Source organism: Arachis hypogaea, chromosome 9 (genome assembly GCF_003086295.3).
Source record: "Arachis hypogaea cultivar Tifrunner chromosome 9, arahy.Tifrunner.gnm2.J5K5, whole genome shotgun sequence".
In the NCBI taxonomy this organism is placed as follows: Eukaryota; Viridiplantae; Streptophyta; class Magnoliopsida; order Fabales; family Fabaceae; genus Arachis; species Arachis hypogaea.
In genome coordinates, this window is record NC_092044.1 from 20194892 (window position 1) to 20211469 (window position 16578).

General features: G+C 35.4%; 1 protein-coding gene across 1 annotated transcript; it reads right to left on the reverse strand.

The window, feature by feature from the left end:
- Nucleotides 1–1388: 1388 nt before the first annotated feature.
- On the reverse strand, nucleotides 1389–6012 carry LOC112710640 (frataxin, mitochondrial). Its single transcript, XM_025762953.3, has 6 exons — nucleotides 5130–6012; nucleotides 3538–3975; nucleotides 3183–3255; nucleotides 2954–3001; nucleotides 2518–2612; nucleotides 1389–1727 (listed from the first exon to the last, which is right to left on the reverse strand). The coding sequence occupies exons 2-6, from the start codon at nucleotides 3771–3773 to the stop codon at nucleotides 1598–1600; spliced, it is 582 nt and encodes a 193-aa protein (XP_025618738.1). The 5' UTR covers nucleotides 3774–3975; nucleotides 5130–6012; the 3' UTR covers nucleotides 1389–1597.
- Between the last annotated feature and the right edge of the window lie 10566 nt (nucleotides 6013–16578).

A 16578-nucleotide genomic window follows, 5' to 3' on the forward strand; every position in this document is an offset into this window, starting at 1 on the left:
GGCTCCACTATAATTAGAGAAAGTAAAATAAATAGATAACATAATAATAAAATCATATTACCATTTATTTTATTTCGGAGTTCGAAGTCGACTCGTCAAAACAAAACTAATCGCTTTAAAACATTATTTTAAAAAAAATTCGCGTTAGTGCAAAAATTAGAATTGTTACACTAATCCCATAGTCTATGTCAAATCCATCAACTTCAACATCATCTCCAAAATCCTGCCAAGCAACAAGAAATCAGAACAATAAAATCTTCAGTTGGAACTTTAGATCATGTAAAATCGATGTTTTGACATATTCACGTACCAATTGGAGCTAACATAACTCTCAAATGAAGCACATTACGCCCAATTTTATCAAATTTGTAAATTTATTAACATAAAGTAAATACTAGGGATACCTCAAATTTCTCCTATAGGCAATGTATAATGGAATTAACAAGCTTGTGAAATTCACCCTCTTGCAGTAGAGAACTACATTCACATTAATAATTAGCAAATTCCATCTCCACCCATTTTTAAGAAAAAAATTAACAAAAAACAACTTTACAACCATTTCTTCAACACTAACAGATCCCATCTCCATAATTGCTTTCAATTTCAAAAGTAATGTATATTAAAATTAGCCTGAAATTTGAAACAAAAATAGCCCCAAACAAACAAACAAAACTTTTAACTTTATTTCAATTGTCTCAGGGAATCAAATAGAAAATGACAGGAGCTGAACAAACAAAAAAGGGTGAATGACATACCGATAATCAATGGTGGCAGGACCCTAAGATTCATTTAGAAGTTTCGAACTGCGAGAACAAAAGGTTCTGGAAGAAGGTGGTAGCAGCGGAGGTGGAAGATGCGCATTGTGGAACAATTTACCAAAGATTTCTGATAAAACTTTAACATAGAGAATCCAAAAAGGTGAGAATTGCGAAAAGGACCTAAAGAGACTTGCTCTTACTCCCTTCAAAAGCAACTTGCCGCGGGTGAGGCGAACTTCATAATTTATATGAAGTTCTCCCGAAAGTGCAGCGAACACTATGAAAATAATGGAATTCACTAGGAGTACGGCAAACTTGCCTAAAACTATAAAAAAAAAAATAATAAAACAAAAATATCATAATATTTAAAGTTAAAATAATTTGTTTTTAAAAATAATTTTTTTAATTTATTTTAGAAAAAGATCTCAATAACCAATGTCATGACTCATAAAACCAATCAATATTCAAACCCTTTGCCTCAATAGTTAGACCAGTTCTGTGTTTTTCAGGCATATGCCAAGTTATGTGAACGGAAACACATGGCCATAAACATCGAATTGTTATCTTCAAGCATAGAAGTCTAGAAAGAACTATTTTAATGTTCTGTCTTTTATCCCTAAAAACATCAAATTGAGAAGCAAACTACTGCTAACATTTTTGCATTGAAATTCTACGGAATTGATTATTTATAGTATACAATATTCCCATATCCGTATAATTGACAGTAAAGTGAACAGTGGCAAAGGGATGGGGAAAAATCATGCTACAAATGCATGTTAATTCCAAGGCCATCATCAATGCTATTTATCTTCTAAATAAAAAACATCTCTCAAACAACATTAGGAAAGAACAATAGGTTTGCCACACAGCTGCTCCAACTCGGTTTCTAAAACTTCGTACAAATTTGCTTTGTTTCGTCTATAAATCCAAACTTTACTCCCACGATCCCAATCAAACCTTGAGGGGCCACTGCATAAGATATGGATTTTTGTTTAGTTAGGTCTTAGAGAATGTATAAAATGTACAAAGATGTCATTTTGTTTTATGCTTAGATAGCATAGCAACATTCTAGGAAATTAAAATATCACTTAACGATGAATGCATCTTGGTGATGATTATAACTGCAGGAAAGGAAGATGCAATAATTGTAAGATATTATCTCGTATGGAATTCGCTGACTTGATTGCTTCGAAAGTTCGGATACACTATTGGATATGTTAAGATAATAGCATTTATACATGTAAACTATGAACAATGAATCTAGTCACTAATCTCAGTATACATCAAGAACGGTAAATTCTTTTTGAAGTTAGATAGATAAACATGTTTAAATGATCTTTGGCATAAACTTTCACTATGTTCCCACACTCTCTAGTATCCAGCTAAGGAGCAATTTAAATAATTGTACAGTGCTTCATGAATCATGAATTCTCCCATCTCTTTGTAAACATGTTAATATACAAATGGCTTCAATCATGCAAATTTTCCTCAATAAGTGCACCATCATTAGCACTTGAGACAATACATTTGAGAAAAAATATTATATTGAATTTTTAAGACCCAATTCCCAACTAATCACATTTCTTTAGTTATTTCTCATGTATAAAGACACCCATAGAAATTTATGTATGGCGAACGTATTACAATGCATAACTAAAATAGTTTGGTTATATATCTACTTGTAATCTACCATATGAACACTGATGTAAAGCATAGTACAACATTTTAAAAAGGATTGAAAGTGCACTTGATTGAATACCTTACAGGAGAAGACAACCAAAGTTGCCTATTTGGTGTTTGTTTGTTCAAGACATAGGTGCCCAGATTGCCAAGTTTTACAGTCAAAACATCATTCTAAAATGAGAAGCAATGTCAAATCAATCAACAAAACACCCAAGCAAGAAGCAACTTGTTAGAACAAATAGATAGAAATTAATTAGGATCATTAAAATAATAGTACAAAAAACTAATTATTCAGGAAAGACCAAATTGTGTTTTAAGTTTTATCCAACAAAGGGTGTTCATCACTCATCAAGTTATAAATGAAATAATTTGAAACAATTGCAGTTACACCAAGATAACTATTAACAGTTTTCTACACTTTAATCTTTTAAATACAGAAGACTTCCACGATACTTCTTTTTCATAATCAGTCCCTTATAAATCGTTTCAATATAATAAAAAAGCATACCCACCCCATAGTCTATGTCAAATCCATCAACTTCAACATCATCTCCGTAATCCTGCCAAACAACAAGAAACCAGAACAATAAAATCTTCATTTGGAACTTTAGATCATATAAAATCAATGTTTTGGCATGTTGACGTACCAATTGGTGCTAACATTGCTCTCAAATGAAGCACATTCGACCTAGTTTTATCAAATTTGCAAATTTATTAACATAAAGCAAATGCTAAGAATACCTCAAGTTTCTCCTGTAGGCTATGTATAGTGGAATCAGCAAGCTTGTGAAATTCACCCTCCTGCAGTAGAGAACTGCATTCACATTAATCATTAGCAAATTCCATCTCCACCCACGTTTAAGAAAAAAAATTAACAAAAAACAATTTTACAACCATTTCTTTCAACACTAACAGATCCCATCTCCATAATTGCTTTCAATTTCAAAAGTAATGTATATTAAAATTAGCCTGAAATTTGAAACAAAAATAGCCCCAAACAAACAAACAAACAGAAGTTTTAACTATTTCAATTGTCTCAGGGAATCAAACAGGAAATGACAGGAGCTGAACAAACAAAAAAGGGTGGATGACATACCGGTAATCAATGGCGGCAGGGCCCTGAGATTCATCTAGAAGTTTTGAACTGCGAGAACAGAAGGTTCTGGAAGAAGGTGATAACGGCAGGGGTAGAAGATGCGCGTTGTGGCACAATTTACCAAAGATTTCTGATGAAGCTTTAACATAGAGAATCCGGAAAGAAGAAGGTGAGAATTGCAAGGAGGACCTAGAGAGACTTGCTCTTGCTCTCTTCAGAAGCAACTTGGTGGCCATGGTGTCTCAACGGTGAATCTTGTTTTCGCTGTGTTCCCAAATGAATGGAAAAAAAAATTCCCAAAAATGGGCTTCAAGATCCTAACAGGCCCGAGTAGTATCCAATCCCCCCCAAAAATAAGATCCTAATGCCGTCAATCCAGTGAGCAACGGGCCGGAGAGAGCTTAGCGGTAGATTGGCTGTGAGAGGAGGATCTTTTTCCTTGAAAAAAGGAGGCCAGGAGGGGGTAATTAGTTTTACATACAATTTATATAAACCTATTACAAATTAAATCAATCAATTTTACATACAAACACAATTGCATATTTCATATTTGCATCAATTTGTCTCTTGACTTTCTTCTAAACAAGGTTGCGAGAACTGGACTAGTCAATAAACCGATGAGGTGACTGGTTTACTAGTTCAGTGATTCAACCGGAGGTTCAATCAGGTTTAACCGATGTTCAATCGGTTTAATTAAATATTAAATAAATTTATAAAAATTTAATATATAATTTCAAATATTTAAATTCAATGATTTCTAAACTAATAAAATTTAAAATTTCACAATTTCACATAATAAATTGTTCATAATCTATCGTTAAAAGCTCATAAACAACTTCAAACATCAAAGTTTATAACTAAAAGAAAATCAAAATACATATGAATGACAAACACATAATGTTATACTCCCAAAAGAAACAACATTAACAAACTTTTAACTAAACAAAAACACTACTCATCACAAATCATAATCATCATTAAGTGTTTCAATATCTCCATCATAAATAAGTAATCTAAAGCCACCATCTTCAGAAGTACCATCAAAAGAGGTCGTATTTGAAGACTCAATTACAAATTTACAACACCAAAAAACATTTCAATATGTAATTTATTAACACTCTGAAATAAAAGACTAAACAAACAAGTTTTACGAAAAGAAAAGACAAATAAGCACAATTTCAAATTAAGTTTTCAAGGTCAGGAGTCTCTATAGAAAGAGACATTGTCAAAATCCATATGCATGCAAATATCTGAACAACAGTCCTAGAGAGTAAGCAATTCAGATGCAGGCTAAACAACTCATTCAGGAATTACAATTGTACTGAAGTTTGCTATACCTTACACAGAGAGCACATTTAGAATGCCAATAATTTTATCTATAACATTGTAGCTACAGTACGTATTAAACAGAAAAATAATAAACTACTATCGATCAATATACCATTCTTTCTAATATTTTTCAGTCTTCTCTAGTTCTGTTTGGTAAACATAACTGCAGCATCAATATAAAGAACAAGCCAATCAAGTAAAAAACCAATGAAATTAACTCAGAGAAACAACAATTAACTCAGAAAACAAGAAGCTAAAAATACCTTCCAGAGCATAGAGCACAGAGGCGAGGGAGCGGGAGCACGATGGACACACGAGACGGAGCGCGGTGAACTGGATGAGGAACGAGATGGAGGAACGAGATGGAGGAGATGAGCTTGAGTAGTGGCGACTGCAGAGCAGGGACTGTGCGACGGAGGAGACGAGCGGCGACGTGCTTGAGCAGTGGGGACGGCAACTGGAGCAGATTCGAGGGCGGCGGTGAGTGCGGTGGACGTGTGTTTCGGCGATGGAGAAGGCGGCGGGTGAGAAAGGGGTTAGGGTTGGGTTGGAGTCAGAGAGAGAAAGGGGTAGGGGTGGGGGTGGGGTTCTGAGTGAAAGGGTAATAGATGTGGTCGCACGAGCAGAGACAGAGGAGGCACAAGGCCGAGGCAGAGAAGGCAAGCCACGGCGGAGCTAAGACGGCAAGGACGAAACAGAGGGAGGCGCGCAGGTGGACGAAGCAAATGCGAGTAGCGACTGGCGGCGCGGAGACAAGGCGGTGACCGTGCGGTAACGGTGAGTGAGGTAGAGAGGTGAGAGTGTGAGATGCTGAGGCTGAGAACTACTGCCCGAGTGTATGCGCTTCTGTGAGAGAAAGAGAGTGATTGAGTTTGGGGAAAGGGAGGGGGAGCTGTGGGAAATTAGGCTTTTGTTTTTTGTTAAACCCATAGTTAAACCGACTCTAATTGGTTGTTGGATGATCGATTTTCAATTCCTTCGTTCATTCTCTTGGCGACAGGGATTACAATACCACCGAATCCGTCGTGGGTAACTATTCTGCTCCTATCTGTTTGGGGTAGGTAATTATTTGTTCTATACCAGAATAAATTTTTAGTAGGGTGGATTTTTGGCAGGGGTGGAGTCGGCTTAGAAAATATTCGCCCCGAGATATATATATATATATATATATATATATATATATATAATTTTAATATATAATATGTATAATATATGTAAAATAATTAATAAATAATAAATAATATTGTATTATATTTTAATTTTTATTTTAATTTATGTTATCAATGTGATAATGGTTATATAAATTTTGAAATTTAATTTTATTTATTAAATTTTAATAATTATAAAAGCGGGGAGGATACCCATAGGGGCGGGTTAGGGTTCAACGTTTTACTACCGCGGATAGAAGTTGGGCGGATTCTATGCGGGTTGTTGTACGGCGGGGCGAGATCGGGTAGAGCAAAAACCCACCCCTACCCGCCCCGTTGCCACCACTACTTGGCGATCTTATTCAAAACGCTACAAACAAGGTTGAATCTTCCGGATCAAAGAATGCTGCTCCTTTGGATTATAGCATCTACCACAAAGATCCTAATCTCCCCGAAAATCGGCTGAACTGGTGTCTTGAGAAGTCCCCAACGAAGTCGTGGATTAGCCGTCTAAGAGATGTATAATTAAGCTGGCGGTTCGCGCTTTCCAGCCACGTATTTACACGAACCCAAGTAGACACGGGTGGTTGTCAGGCACACTGTCTTAGTATGATGAATAGAGCTGATTGTCACTGATCATCCTATTCACCATGTTGAATAACGAGTATACATGTTAGAATTAAATCAAACACGGATCGAAGAGAAACAGTAATACTTTTATTAATTCATGAAACTCAGTAGGGCTACTCCCCTCAACCTAGGATGTTTAGAAACTCATACTGATAGGAAATACAATGGTAAAAACGAAAATATACTGAAATAGATGATTAAGTTGCGAATAACATGAATATAATCCCTTAAATACTGAACTAATGACTAGTAAGGGTAAAACAGTCTTTTTAGTACTAAAATCCACTTCCGGAGCTCACTTGGTGAGTGTTTGGGCTGAGTTTTGATGAGATTCACGTTCTATGAGGCCTCTAGGGTGTTGAACGCTGGCTAGGGGGTCCCCTCTGGGCGTTTGGACGCTGGTCTCTCCTTCTTCGGCGCTAGAAAGCTCTAGAAGTCAAATCTCTATAGCCATTGAGAATGCTCCATGTGGACCTTTTTAGCTCTAGAAAAGCTCTTCTGAGTGCAATGAGGTCAGATCCAAACAGCATCTGCAGTGTTTTCTTTGTCTCTGAATCAGACTTTTGCTCCAACTTCTCAATTTCGGTCAGAAATTACCTAAAATTGTACAATAACACACAAACTCAAAGTAGAATTAAAAAATGTGAATTTAACACTAAAATCTATGAAAACTTAATCCAATTGCATCCATGTACACGCACAGACCAGAGCATGTCTTGGGACTCGCACAAGGGGTGTGTGCACGCACACCCTGAAAAGTTTACAAGTTGTGCGTACGCACATTATGATGCGTACACACACGCTGGGGAAGTCGTCTGGTGCGTGCACACAAACAATATAATGCGTACACACGATGTCTTGTTTTTTGCACTAAAACCCTATTTTTAACTATTTGGTCTTCCCAGAAAGCTTGTAAACTTCTTTAACCCCTGTTTAAGTTTTGATAACTAGTTTTTAGGATTCGGAATAATAACGAACATATGAAGGGAGTTAGATTAATGTTGAGGAAGATTTGCGAAGTGAATGATCGACTTAATGAGGCGTTTATAATGTTGAATGAGATATGAGATAAGGAAGATTAGGATATTGGCATTGAGAATGATAGATGTTGAGGATTGATCTTAATTGTGATTTTTGAATGAATTGATATGATATTGGAAATGAATTTGGAAATGAAATTGAATCTGATTGAGATATATCACTGGGTAAGATGCAATGGCGTTGTCCTCTTGCTTCGAGTATAAGTTGAGCCGCTGAGTAAGATACAGTGGCATTGTCCACTTGTTCCGGTTATAAGTTGAGATATCAGGTAAGATGCCGTGGCATTGTCCACTTGCTCTGGATAAAGTTTTGAGACTCCGGGTAAAACGCAAGGGTTAAGTTTTGTCACCCTTACTCCGGGTTGAGAATTCTAACACCGCTTGGGTAAAAGACAAGGGGTGAGGTTGTCCCCCTCGCTCCGGGTTACACGGGTAAGATGCAAGGATTATGATTTTGTTCCAGTTGCTCCATGTTATGGTGTCCTGTCCAGGATTTGCTACCGGACATGTCGAGTTTGACTATATAACTGACAGATGAGACTTATCAATCATAGGACAAACATGCATCATATGCATTTGTATGCTTTATTTGAGTTTGCATTTGTTTTAGCTTGCCTAGTTACTTAACAGTAATTAACTGCTACTTGATCTACTTGCTGTATCTAGGGGTGTTCGCGGTGCGGTTTGGTTCGGTTTTTGAAGGAAAAGCCATCCGATCCGATCGTTTATTTAAGCAGCGGTTCGGTTTGGTTCGGTTTTTTTTTCAAGGTCATCCGAACCAAACCAAACCAATTAAAATCGGTTTGGTTTGGTTCGGTTTGTTCGGTTTTTTCAATCAAATAAAAAAAATTCTACCATACTATTATGCAATGTCATAAGATTGAAATCAACAAGCCAAAATACACAATACCTAACAAAGTCTTGATCTAATAAAATATAACGACAATAGAATTCAAATACGACAATTAAAGAAGTTTAATAGCTCAACAGTCAACACAACTGAAAATAAAAATAAATTGTCATTAAACTGATAGTAATTAGCAAAGTTATGGTGTCTTCTTCTCCAATAAAATAGCTAAAACTTCATAATGCAAACCAACCTGAAATTAAAAAAAAAACAAATTAAACAAGCAATAAACCAAACAAGCAATGAACAAGCAATAAACCTTTATACCAACAAATTAAACTTGGCAATAAACAGCAAGCACCAAGCAGCAATAACCATTAACCATTAACCAGCAAAGTCACCAATAACCATTAACCATTAACCAAGCAGCAATAACCATTAACCATTAAACTGTATTCATGTGAACAAACTGAACATTGAACAAAGTCACAAACTGAACAAACTGAACAAACTGAACACTGAACAATAACCATTGAACAATAACCATTAACCAGCCCTAAACCAACAATAAACCAAACAGAACAAAACTTGAAAATGTGAACAAGCAATGAACAATTAAACCAGCAATAAACACTAAACAGAATTGGCAAATTGAAGAAGCAATGAACAAATTGAAGAAGCAAATAAACCTTTATACCAACAAATTGAAGAAGCAATAAACCTTTATACCAAGAAATTGAACTTGGCAATAAACAGCAATAAACCAAACAATAAACAAGCAAGGAACCAGCCCTAAACCAGCAATAAACCAAACAGAACAAAACTTGAAAATGTGAACAAGCAATGAACAATTAAACCAGCAATAAACACTAAACATAATTGGCAAATTGAAGAAGCAATGAACAAATTGAACAAGGTTTAGTGACACCAAAACAAGGTTTAAGCAACTCCTTCTAACATTCTAAAAGAGCTGCTGACGAAAGGTATGTGGTAAGGCCCAGGAGGTTAGTGACACCAAAACATTGCAAGGTTTATGAAAGGAAACCAGGAATTCATCAAACTTTTAGCCAATTCCTCCAGAGGATCAGATCGTCCATCATGACCTTCCGTTAAATCACTTCAAATCCCCATACAAAATCCAAGTTAATACAAGTGTGATGATTCCAATGGGTAAGAATTTAATTTTATCAACGATAAATTAAACAGCTTTCAGATTTAATCTGAAGGCCGCACAATCATGCAATTGAAGGTCAAAATAGCTTAAAGAACTCATCCACGGTGGGATTAAGAAATCCTTTAAACAGTAATTAAAGAGGAAATCAGTCAAACAAACACCTGAGCGTATAACAGAAATGAACCAGACCTAAAACACGGAATTTCCAAACAATTAAATTTCAATTTCATCATGCAACACCTCCTGATACAACCAACAACATAGACTAGCAAGCAGCAATACCAACAACAAGGCAAGAATGCATCAGTAGAGTTTACCTGAATAGATGGCTTGGGCTCCATATGCACTTGAAGGCTTTCTGGGTGGAGGCGGTGAGGTACCCAGAAACGCTGCTGGGTGGAGGCTTTCTTGGTGGAGGCGGTGACGTCGGAGGCTCGGAGGTGGTGAGGTCGGAGGTCCTGTGGGTGGGTGGGTGACTGGGTCTTCGTCCTCGTCTTCGCGGTGGGTGGGTGACTGCTGGCTTGAGTGGCTTCGACTTCGAGTTTCAGGGAAAAGGAGTGAAGAAGGTGGGTGACTGCTGGCCGTTTGGGTGCGTGGGTGGGTGGGTGAATGCTGCGCGCTGGCCATTTGGGTGAGTGGCCGAGATGTGGTGGCTGGCTCCGATCTGGGGTTTCGGCGGCGGGGTTAGGTTTCCATGGGGGGAGGGGAGGGACTCGCGCAGCTGTAGCCTGTGCCCTGTAACGCGTTTGGGGGGGGTGGGGTGGGGGTATGTGGGTGGGGGTGTTTTAATTTTAGGGTTTTGTTAAGAACGGTTCGGTTCGGTTAGGGTTTTGGTGGCAAGAACCGAAAACCGAACCGAACCGTAAAAAACCGCAAAACATCACTTTTTTCGGTTTTTTCGGTTTTCGGTTAATTCGGTTTTCGATTTTTTCGGTTTGGTTCATTGGTTTAGTTCGGTCCGGATCGATTTTGAACACCCCTAACTGTATCTACTATCTATACCTGTACTTTTTCTGTCTGTTTTGCTGGTGTTTCTTTTTGAGAGATCCTCTAGCGATAGAGGCGGCGTTAAGGGTTGTTCCACCTAGAGATTTGATGAGGATTGCTGAGAAAGAAAACAAAAAGTTAGATTATATTAGATTCCTTAGATTTAGTCACCCTATTTTTGGTTTAGTAAAAACTTTAGGACATAAATACAAGTTGTTGGAGTTTTGGAATGTCTTTGGCTTTTCGAGACATTATTTATTATCTATGCGGACACCTTTATCATACTGAGAACTGGGGGTTCTCATTCCATACATATATTGTTGTTTTCAGATGTAGAACATGTAACACCACGTTAAGTGTGCTGGAGATTCTTGGGACACAAAGATCTACATTTGGAATATTTTCTTTTCAGTATTTTATATATGTATATAAGTAGTATCTCCATCTTGTACATAACTTATATTTTTTTTCCTTTTAAAGGTTGAGACCAGAGAAACAGGACTTGTATTTTGTGTTTTGAAAAATATTTTGGGTTATATGTATGTATATATATACTTTGGTCGGCCTTTACTTCGCAAGTCGAGTCTGGAGCTTGTTATTTGTATATTTGGCATTTTATATCATGTGTAAATTATCCTTTCATACGCTGTTATCTGTTTCTTCCACATTTAATCGTCTCATGTGCGACGTATTTTTTATTTGGTTTGTTTAACCTTTTCTTTAAGATTCCTAGTAAAAACTTCTTTTTTTATATGTCTATGTATGTATTTTGCTTTTAGATATTGTAATACTTCATTACTTCTAATTTACAAACTTAAGCGTAAAGCTCTATGTAATAGACCTAAATTAAAATATAAAAAACAAATCCAATATATATTTAGAGTTGAATTTGAGTTAGGACAAACTCAATTTTACTCTGCCATTTACACTCTTAATTTATAAGACCGCCAATCTCTAAATTTCGTCATTCTAATATATTATCAAAATTATGTTATAATTTACACATACGTACAAAATTTATTATACACCGTCAAAATCAAATTACATTATCAAATATATTCTGATGGGGTTCTAACCCCCTCGTACTAGTTAATAAAAGAGAAAGAACGCATCAAGTGGCACTGAGCCTCCGACACGCACACATTAATATACTGTCTATTTGTTGACTTGTATGAATATTTTAATTTGATTTTTCCTTAAGCTCATTTGTTTAATTTACTTTGGTTTAGTTTTTTTTTCTAAATCATTTAAAAGGTAGTCATATACTCATATTTATCTTTTCATATATATAAAAAAATAAAATGTGTTTTTTTTTTAAATATTTTTAATGTTTAATTTATTTTAATTTTATTCTTAATATTTCAAATAGATTTTAAATATAAGCAATACTACATAATCAACAAATATTATTATTTTTTATTAATAATAATTTACACTTATATTTATAAATATTTTGTACATAAAAAATATAATTTATATTTATGTTTATTAAAATTTTACATCATAAATTAATACTATTTGTATCTATATTTTTTAGAATTTATATACATAAATTAATAAAATTTATTTATTAAAAATAATTTAGTGTTTTTGTTGACTAAATGATAGTCAAATATATTTAAAGTTGTTGGTCTCCAATTTTTAAAAATATATTAAAACATTAAAAAATCAGAGATAAACTTAAAATAAATTATAAATATTGAAGACAAAATAACATCATTTTTATTAAAAAAAATTATAAGTACTACATATTCTTCTTAAAAAAAAATCATATAATTAAAACTTGTTTAAAAAGTTAAATATAAAATTAAAATAAATTAAAAAATAAAAGTAGTATTTTTATGCTCAATATTTTCTGTAAATATTAAAATTGTTCTTAATATTTAAATTATCTTATTTAAATTCTTAGAAGATGATTTAATGTATGTAAAATATAATGTATGTAAATCGCAATTGTATGAATAAAATTAGATTGAATTGAAAAATAAAACTATAGCGATACAATTTTACTTGTAATAAATTATATTTATTTTACCATTTGATCCTAATAACTTCTTATATTATAGTTAGTGAAATTTTTATTTTATTTAAAAAATTAACATTATATTTATATTAATTCTTAATTATGTTATATAAATTAATAATTTTTTAATTTGACAAATAACTGAAAACTCGTTTGCGCTCCACGTTTTCATTTAAAACTCGCTATTTTCTTCAATGCCTTTAACGATAAAAACGCTTATTGATTTAAGAGTGAAGTATCAAATAAATTCAAAGGATTTATATTTAAAACAGATTAGTTTTAAAAAATTATTAATAAAATTTTTAAAATAATAAATATAGATATATTATTTTTAAATTAATCTCTATAATTAAAATAGATGATTTTAGTTTGAACTAATTTATTTATATTTATTATCTTAAAAGACTTTATTGATATTTTTTTAAAGACTAATCTATTCGAAATATAAATTTTCATGACAACGAATCCCAAAATATTGTCTGGCGGATAAACATATAACACATGAGAATAATAAAATTTTTTATAAACATATCAAAATGTGTTAAATTAAATAACATAAAAGATTAAATATTAAATAATTTTTTATTTATTTATTATCATTATTGATATATTAATAGGTACAAAGGTGACTATTAATTTATTTTTTATAACTTAAATAGGTATAATAATAATAAATGTGAAATTAATCAAGATGGTATATAGATAATCTTTTAATCAAGAGGTTTTTTATTCAAGTTTCGAAATAGTGAAACATATTTGTTAGAAACAAGAGACTGTGAGAGTAATGTGAAAAGTGTATTATTCAGTGTGTTAAAAGGTACAATATACAAGGGTAATTTATAGGTGCTAAATGAATCAGAGTAATAAAGGCATAGAATCCTACAATTAATATACAGATATACTATATAAATATAGACGATACTAATTGATCTAAAATTAATTCTAGTGATTCTCTAACATTCTCCCTCAAACTCAAGTGGGAGCTAAGGATACCAACTTGAGTTTGGATAACAAAGTCCGGAAACGAGTCGGGTGATGAGCTTTCGTGAAGATATCAGCAGTCTGATCTAGTGTTCCAACAGCAATGAGACGAACAACATCAATAAGGATACGTTGCCGAACAAAGTGACAATCAATCTCAATGTGTTTGGTGCGTTCATGAAACACATTATTATGAGCGATCTGAATAGCACTGCGGTTATCACAAAAAATATCAGTAGGAGATGATTGAGGAGCACTCAGATCTTCGAGAAGCCAACGAACCGAGATAACTTCAGCAGTGGTGTCAGCGAGGGCACGGTACTCAGCTTCTGTGCTTGAGCCAGCAGTGAACGTTTGCTTCTTAGCACGCCAAGAAATGAGAGCATCGCCAAGAAACAAACAGTAACCAGTAGTAGAACGACGATCAGCGGGATCACCAGCCCAATCAGCATCGGAGTAAGCCTGAAGAGACAAAGAAGAATGGGCAGAAAAATAAAGGCCATAAAATAGAGTGTCTTTGATGTAGCGAAGAATGCAAAGAACTGCCGCATAATGAGTAGTACGAGGAGTTGACAAGAACTGGCTAAGTACATGAACCGGATAGGCGATGTCTGGTTGGGTGACAGTAAAGTAGACGAGACCGCCAACTAACTGTCGATATAGAGTTGGATTATCTAAAACAGTGCTATCCATAGGGGTAAATCGAACATTAGGCTCAAGAGGAGTAGACTCAGTGCGACTATCTGTAATCCCAGCACGAGCAAGAAGATCTGAAGCATACTTAGCCTGAGAGAGATAGATGCCATCATCGGTGGAGATGACCTCGAGACCAAGAAAATAGCTGAGAGAACCAAGATCTTTCATCTCAAAGGTACGGAGAAGTGAGGCCTTGAGATCAGAGATACCATCAACATCATCCCTAGTAATGATCATGTCATCAACATACAAAAGTAGAAGAACAAATCCACGTTCGCTTTTATGAATGAAGAGGGCATTCTCATGAGGGTTAGAAGTAAAACCAAGACTGCATATGGTAGTGCTGAACTTGTCAAACCATTCACGAGGAGCTTGCTTAAGTCCATAAAGTGCCTTGCGAAGGAGACAAACCTTATTAGAAGGACAAGAATATCCTGGAGGTGGTTTCATATGGACTTTCTTTTTCAAATCCCCATTAAGAAATGCATTCTTCACATCCATCTGACTCAGAGACCATTTTTTAACCGCGGCAATGGCAAGAAGAGCTCTAACAGACGTAAGACGAGCGACAGGAGCAAAAGTCTCTTCATAATCAATACCATACTCTTGCGTACAACCTTGAGCAACCAAGCGGGCCTTATAACGGTCAATAGAGCCATCAGAGCGAGTCTTAATCTTGTATACCCATCTACTGCCCACAACTTCCTGATCAGAAGGAGGATCAACCAAATCCTAAGTGTGTGCTTTTTCAAGTGCTTGTATTTCTTCCTGCATTGCTTGTTGCCAATTTGAATTTGAGGAGGCTTCTTTGAATGACTTTGGTTCATGTTGATGAAGGATAGTAGAAAAGCAATGGTAATCAAGAAGATGAGGAGATGAATTCTTTATCCTAGAAGAACGAGCGGGAGGAGGAGGCATGACGGTAAGAGCAGGATCATTGTTCGGGGAATCATCGGGAGATGGGGAAGGCGGAAGAACAGAAGGCTGTGGAGGGTCACTCGAGATAGAATCTGTAAAATCATCACTAGGAAAAAGATTAATATTGGGGTTAGTAAACAAAGGTGACTGAGTAGTAGGAATGGACTCAAAGAATGAGAACCGAGAAAACATGTGGTGCTCCCAGAAGACAACATGACGAGATATACGAATATGTTTAGAGAGAGGATCCCAACAATGATAACCCTTGTGTTCAGTGCCATAACCAAGGAAACAACACATATGAGCCCGAGGTTCAAGTTTACTATGTTCATGAGGCTGAAAGAGAACAAAACATACACAACCGAAAACTCGAAGAGAACTATAATCTGGGGAGGTATGATAAAGACGCTCAAAGGGAGTAACATTACCAAGAACAGAAGAAGGGAGTCTATTGATAACATGAACAACAGTAAGAACATCTTCACCCCAAGTACGCTCAAGACACGAAGAAGAAAGGAGCATTGCACGGACGGAGTCAAGAATATGACGGTGTTTGCGTTCAGCTCTACCATTTTGTTGAGACGTACCAGGACAAGAAAACTCAGACAAAGTACCCTGTTCTGCAAGAAAGGCTAAGAGTTTGGAATCACGGTATTCCATAGCATTATCACATCGAAAAACCTTAATGACCTTGGAAAACTGAGTTTTAATCATAATAGCAAAGTTGATATAGATCTGAGGTAACTTATGGCGATTAGTCATCAAATAAACCCAAGTAAAACGAGAATAATCATCAATAAAAATGACAAAGTATCGAACTCCGCCCATAGAGGCAGTGGGAGCGGGGCCCCAAACATCAGAGTGAATGAGATCAAAAGGAGAGCAAGCAAGAGATGAATTATTATGAAAAGATAAAGCAGGTTGTCTGGCAGTATGGCAAGAAATGCAATCAAAAGATTTATTTGGAACCTGACCTAAAACACCTTGAGACATAAAAGGACGCAGTTTTCCTAAGGAGGTGTGGGCAAGACGTTGATGCCATAAGTGAAGGGTAGAGGGAGAAGAAGCAGCACATAGATTTGGTATAGGAGGAATATGAAGTTTCTCGAGTTCAAACAATCTTCCAACCTTACGTCCAGTCCCGATGATTTGTCCCGTCCGAGGATCCTGTACACGACAACCAGAAATGGAAAAAGTCACTTCAAAACCCAGATCAACAAGTTGACCAACAGAAATAAGATTGAAGTTTAATTTGGGAATATAATAAG

What these genes read in the sequence shown, in the direction of transcription:
- LOC112710640 (XM_025762953.3), bottom strand. Translation starts at nt 3,773, where the DNA reads ATGGCCACCAAGTTGCTTCTGAAGAGAGCAAGAGCAAGTCTCTCTAGG. An exon ending in GCCTACAGGAGAAACTTGAG is followed by an intron (nt 3,002 to 3,182) that starts GTATTCTTAGCA and finishes GTTGTTTGGCAG; the next exon opens with GATTACGGAGATGATGTTGA. An exon ending in TGGTTGTCTTCTCCTGTAAG is followed by an intron (nt 1,728 to 2,517) that starts GTATTCAATCAA and finishes TATCTTATGCAG; the next exon opens with TGGCCCCTCAAGGTTTGATT.